The 6,613-nt window shown below is 45.8% G+C and overlaps 1 protein-coding gene across 1 annotated transcript in view; it reads right to left on the minus strand.

The window, feature by feature from the left end:
• Window positions 1–316: 316 nt before the first annotated feature.
• LOC133632667 (disabled homolog 2-interacting protein-like) overlaps window positions 317–6,613 on the minus strand; it is a 76,866-nt gene continuing 70,569 nt past the window's right edge. Inside the window, exons 29-35 of the mRNA XM_062025230.1 lie at window positions 6,566–6,613; window positions 6,222–6,502; window positions 6,026–6,139; window positions 5,840–5,962; window positions 5,581–5,660; window positions 5,421–5,508; window positions 317–736 (exon numbers count right to left, since the gene is read on the minus strand). The exon at window positions 6,566–6,613 is cut by the window's right edge and continues 408 nt beyond it. Coding sequence (XP_061881214.1) covers window positions 566–736; window positions 5,421–5,508; window positions 5,581–5,660; window positions 5,840–5,962; window positions 6,026–6,139; window positions 6,222–6,502; window positions 6,566–6,613 — 905 coding nt within the window. The 3' untranslated portion in view covers window positions 317–565. The remainder of the gene's footprint in view (window positions 737–5,420; window positions 5,509–5,580; window positions 5,661–5,839; window positions 5,963–6,025; window positions 6,140–6,221; window positions 6,503–6,565) is intronic.

The following is a 6,613-nucleotide window of genomic DNA, read 5'->3' on the forward strand; positions in this document are numbered from 1 at the left end:
ACTGACTACTTTCTTAAAGGGACAGGACTCATGTGTGGGTTGTGGGGGACTGACTACTTTCTTAAAGTTATAAATTCAATCATTTGAGTGAAATACTTTGTTCCCCTGCATGAAATAAACAGGGTTGGTATCTTAAGGAGTCAACTTACAAAATCAGTATGTGTTGTTAGGGATATTTCACACTTGGAATCTTCTGATTGGTTGTCATGGTAACCTGTGTGTAGCTTTAGCTACAAGAAGAAAGTAGTAAAGTGGTTTCACAACCAAATAAATGAGAAGACAAGAATTTTCTAAAGAATAATTTAAGATTGTGGGAACTTTACAATGATGGAGCAAAGTGTCTTTTATTTTGAAGCTTTGCATGCTTCCTGCTGCACGTCAACACAAACGCTGGCGTCTCCGACCACAAAGCAGGAAGCCGTGCATGGAAACAGGAAGTGGTGTCAGGCTTCCGAGGTCTCGTTCAGAGAGGGAAACGGCGAGGTGAGGACCAAAGTTCAAAGGTCACATGTCCTTGACAACGCAAAGGGCACAAAGAGAGCGAGCACTTCCTGTCGTCGGCGCCTCAACAATTACCCGAATTCCGGAACTCGCCGTTCTCCGTGATCTGCAAGGACGACGTGTTGCTAGGCAACAGACCGTTCCTCTGCGAGGTCACGCCGTAACGCTCCTTCATCTGAGTGAGCGCCGCCATCAGGCGACCGTTGGTAGCGTCCAGACTCGCTATCCTCTTCTCCTGCAAGAACATCAGAGTTCTTCAAAGTGATGATCACACCTGTCTACCTCACACCTGTCTACCTCACACCTGTCTACCTCACACCTGTCTACCTCACACCTGCCTACCTCACACCTGTCTACTTCACACCTGTCTACCTCAAATCACACCTGTCTACATCACACCTGTCTACCTCAAATCACACTTGTCTACCTCACACCTGTCTACCTCAAATCACACCTGTCTACCTCAAATCTGTCTACCTCAAATCACACCTGTCTACCTTAAATCACACCTGTCTACCTCACACCTGTCTACCTTAAATCACACCTGTCTACCTCAAATCACACCTGTCTACCTCACACCTGTCTACCTTAAATCACACCTGTCTACCTCAAATCTGTCTACCTCAAATCTGTCTACCTCAAATCACACCTGTCTACCTCAAATCACACCTGTCTACCTCACACCTGTCTAACTCAAATCACACCTGTCTACCTCACACCTTTCTACCTTAAATCACACCTGTCTACCTCACACCTGTCTACCTCACACCTGTCTACCTCAAATCACACCTGTCTACCTTAAATCACACCTGTCTACCTCACACCTGTCTACCTTAAATCACACCTGTCTACCTCAAATCACACCTGTCTACCTCACACCTTTCTACCTTAAATCACACCTGTCTACCTCAAATCACACCTGTCTACCTCAAATCACACCTGTCTACCTCACACCTGTCTACCTCAAATCACACCTGTCTACCTCACACCTGTCTACCTCACACCTGTCTACCTCAAATCACACCTGTCTACCTCAAATCACACCTGTCTACCTCACACCTGTCTACCTCACACCTTTCTACCTTAAATCACACCTGTCTACCTCAAATCACACCTGTCTACCTCACACCTGTCTACCTCAAATCACACCTGTCTACCTCACACCTTTCTACCTTAAATCACACCTGTCTACCTCACACCTGTCTACCTCAAATCACACCTGTCTACCTCACACCTGTCTACCTCAAATCACACCTGTCTACCTCACACCCGTCTACCTCAAATCACACCTGTCTACCTCACACCTGTCTACCTCAAATCACACCTGTCTACCTCACACCCGTCTACCTCAAATCACACCTGTCTACCTCACACCTGTCTACCTCAAATCACACCTGTCTACCTCACACCTTTCTACCTTCAATCACACCTGTCTACCTCACACCTGTCTAACTCAAATCACACCTGTCTACCTCACACCTTTCTACCTTAAATCACACCTGTCTACCTCACACCTGTCTACCTCACACCTGTCTACCTCAAATCACACCTGTCTACCTCACACCTGTCTACCTCAAATCACACCTGTCTACCTCAAATCACACCTGTCTACCTTAAATCACACCTGTCTACCTCACACCTGTCTACCTTAAATCACACCTGTCTACCTCAAATCACACCTGTCTACCTCACACCTTTCTACCTTAAATCACACCTGTCTACCTCAAATCACACCTGTCTACCTCACACCTGTCTACCTCAAATCACACCTGTCTACCTCACACCTGTCTACCTCAAATCACACCTGTCTACCTCAAATCACACCTGTCTACCTCACACCTGTCTACCTCACACCTGTCTACCTCACACCTTTCTACCTTAAATCACACCTGTCTACCTCACACCTGTCTACCTCAAATCACACCTGTCTACCTCACACCTGTCTACCTCAAATCACACCTGTCTACCTCACACCTTTCTACCTTAAATCACACCTGTCTACCTCACACCTGTCTACCTCAAATCACACCTGTCTACCTCACACCTGTCTACCTCAAATCACACCTGTCTACCTCACACCCGTCTACCTCAAATCACACCTGTCTACCTCACACCTGTCTACCTCAAATCACACCTGTCTACCTCAAATCACACCTGTCTACCTCACACCTTTCTACCTTCAATCACACCTGTCTACCTCAAATCACACCTGTCTACCTCACACCTGTCTACCTCAAATCACACCTGTCTACCTCACACCTTTCTACCTTCAATCACACCTGTCTACCTCAAATCACACCTGTCTACCTCACACCTGTCTACCTCAAATCACACCTGTCTACCTCACACCTGTCTACCTCAAATCACACCTGTCTACCTCACACCTGTCTACCTCAAATCACACCTGTCTACCTCAAATCACACCTGTCTAACTCAAATCACACCTGTCTACCTCACACCTGTCTACCTCAAATCACACCTGTCTACCTCAAATCACACCTGTCTACCTCAAATCACACCTGTCTACCTCAAATCACACCTGTCTACCTCAAGACCCGCGGGCCACACCTGCTCCGCTACATTTTATTGGGCCTGCCATTTTATTTTAATTATATGTGGTCCGCCACATATAATGTTGTCCTCCAAAAGCTAGAAACAAAAAGCCTTTTCTTGCCAAACAGATTTTGTTGACAATTTTGACGTAAATAAGTACTTCTTGCAGATCTCTAAGTTCTACACTTCAATATGATCCAATCATGCGACAAGACGTTGGTTGTCAAATTAAAAATGAAAGCATCTGCTGGTCATGTTGACTTGACAGCAAGTTATCCATCAGTCCAGTCGTCAAAAAGATCCTCCTGAAAAAGAGTTGCCTCTGCAAACTATTCACATGGTGGTCAAAAGTATACATACACGTGTAAAGAACATCATGTCATGGCTGTCAATCATTTCTACAACTCTTATTTTGTTGTGATGTAGTGATTGGAGCACATACTTGTTGGTGACAAAAAACATTCATGAAGTTTGCTTCTTTTATGAATTTATTATGCCTGCTAACAGCCAAGGACTTCAAGTACCTCAACGAAGACAAGATGACAACACGCAGACGAAGCAGAGACAAGGCCTCCAGCACATTCCGTCACGTATTGTGCGTACTGGAGCTGCTTTGCATATGTGTGACCACTCCTTTTTAGAGGCGGCCTCGGTGATGTTGACTGGGGAAATCCTGAATAAATAGAGCCGTACCTTAGAGCGTAGGGCGAGACTGTGACTGAGCGTGCAGCTCCACGCGTTCTCCTCATGAGCTAAAGTGAACTCATGTATACATACATTGCTGTATGTATACTTTTGACCCTCACATTTTCAGTAGAGCCATAATAAATTCATAAAAGAAGCAAACTTCATGAATGTTTTTTGTGAGCAACAAGTATGTGCTCCAATCACTACATCACCAAAAAAATAAGAGTTGTAGAAATGATTGGAAACTCAAGACAGGATGTTCTTTACAAGTGTACGTAGACTTTTGACCACCACTGTGTGTGCCTTACAAGAGGGCGGGCATAAGTGCCATGTAGCAAGTTAGTGTGAGAGATAGGGATGATGTTTGATAAGAAATTATCGAGTTCGAGCCTATTATCGAATCCTCTTATCGAACCGATTCCTTATCGATTCTCTTATGGAGTCCAGATAGGTTGTTGTATATGGAACAAAACAAACAATATTTGGTTTAACAAAAGCTCACTTTTATTTTATAAGAAAACAATTTAATCTAATAAATAAATAAATATTGACTGTTACCCACCTAAAAAAATAAAAAAATAAAAAATAAATATTAACTGTTGTTACCCAAAGTATATTAAGTGGGATTTTTCATAAAAACAAATATATACAGTAACACAAAAACAAGCTGTCTCTGTGATCACTATAGGTGTATAAATAATAATATAGTGTTAAATAAAATCAGTCCCTTGGGCACAAAACTGGAAATAATACAGCTCCCCAAAAAGTGCACTTCTGCTGCTATTGGAACATAACTGTTTGTTATGATGCTTTGACATTTTTGCACTTTATTTCTTTATTGAAAGACAATTCTATGAAGAGAAAAGTTGTTTGCAAATGTGGTTACAATGCTAAAAAATGAAAAGTTAAAGCTAAAAAAAGAAATACACTTTATTGAGTTAACATTATTTCTTTATAGGGGGAAAGATGTGATGTTATGAGCTAGCTAGGGAATATAACAACTACACTACCCAGCATGCAACGGGAGTGACGAGCATGCGCGGTAGCCCCGAAAAGTGTTGTTGCATGTCGTCACCCGTGAAAGTAAACATCAAGAACTCAGCCAACACGCCTCGTCTGCATTATTTATAATTAGACAAACAACACATCTACAGTGTGATTTTGTAACGTTTACAAGGAAAGAAAAACAAAAGTTAAAAAAGGTAGATAGGTTGTGTATATATATGTATGTGCTGCGGTTGTTTTAAGAAGGTTGCGACAGCTGCCGTAAAGGAGGTGCGTTGCTAGCCTGGTTGCTATGTTTCCGGTTGGTGGTAAAAGTGTTGGTCATGTGTTTGTACTCTGCTAAAATCTCTCAGTAAAGTTATTCGATGGATTATACCTTTTTGTTTTGAACTTTATTACACTTTGGAGCGCTTTTTCCCGTCCATTTTTTTCCTGCTTTCCCTATCTGCGCCTAATGACTGAGCTACGTGACGCCATTTCTTGTGATGTCCCACGGAGCATTTCCGGTCGGGACGGGATTCGAATAAAGAACCAACTCTTTTTCTTTACTATAGCGGTCTCGATAACGGGTAACCGGTTCTCAAAAAGGGATTCGATTCCGAGGACTCGGTTCATTTCTTATCAAACAACCGGGGAAACCCGTTTCGAGTATCATCCCTAGTGAGAGATCACACCTGGGCCTCGATGATCTTCTGTTTGGAGTCCACCACCGCCTGCATGTCAGAGTGATCTTTCTTCAGCTCCTCTTCCACCGCCATCAACCTGCTCAGGTCAGAGGTCAAAGACATTTACCTCTCACACGCACACACACACACACACACACACTGTACAAACCTGCTGATGATACTGTTCATCTGGAGATCTTTATCATCCTGCATCCTCCTCAGTCGACTCTCTGTGTCCTCCAGCCGGGCCTGACACACACACACACACACACACACACACACACACACACACACACACACACACACACACACACACACACACACACACACACACACACACACACACACACACACACACACACACACACACACACAAGAACCGATCACACCTGTGGGGATCAATAAGTGTAGCAATCACTCGGTCTCACCTGGTATTCCTGCAGCAGACGCTGGTTCTGCTGGTCCTGGACAAGGAGGCGGGACTCGCACTCCTCCTGACGCAGCGCCGCCACGCGCAGTTTCTCCTGCAGCAGTGCAATGTCCTGCTGGTACTACACACACACGCACACACTTCAGGTGTGCTTCCATTTCAACAGGTGAGGGGGCGGGGTTACCCTTTCAACGAGGGCGTCGTCGTGACGCTCATCTTCCGTCTCGGCGTAGGAAGAGGCGGAGTTCATGTTGAGTAACCAGGCGGCGGTGCGATCCAAGGCACATGGAGATGGTGCCTGCGCGCACGCACACACGCGGTGTTGTCACCATAGCAACAATGGGTCGGGTGCAGGTTGCCACGGCAACAGATTGGCTCACCTTGGTGGCGGGCCGCTGTTTCTCAGGACTGTCGCCTTTGGACGAGGAGGAGGCCTGACGCAGTCGCGAGTGTCCGCTGCTCGGCCAATCGGGACTCGATGACATCATGCTGCCGGAGGCGGGGCGAGGAGGGTAGGCGGAGCCTCCGCCGCCGCCGCCGCCGAGCATGCTGGGAGGCGTGCGTCCCCGAGGTGGGCCCGGGGGAGCGGAGGAGGGGGGAGGAGGTTGGTCGATGCGTCGCTGAGGACCGGAAGAGTTTTGACGGGGAGGGGCGGAGCTACCTGAGGGGGAGGGGCAAACACTCACCTAGACGTCATCAACGTGGACATTTGGAGTCAAAATACCTGGAAGTGTTTCGGAGAGCGCTCTTCTGGAATACTCTTCCCCGCTGC

Source organism: Entelurus aequoreus, linkage group LG17, assembly GCF_033978785.1.
Source record: "Entelurus aequoreus isolate RoL-2023_Sb linkage group LG17, RoL_Eaeq_v1.1, whole genome shotgun sequence".
Taxonomy (NCBI): domain Eukaryota; kingdom Metazoa; phylum Chordata; class Actinopteri; order Syngnathiformes; family Syngnathidae; genus Entelurus; species Entelurus aequoreus.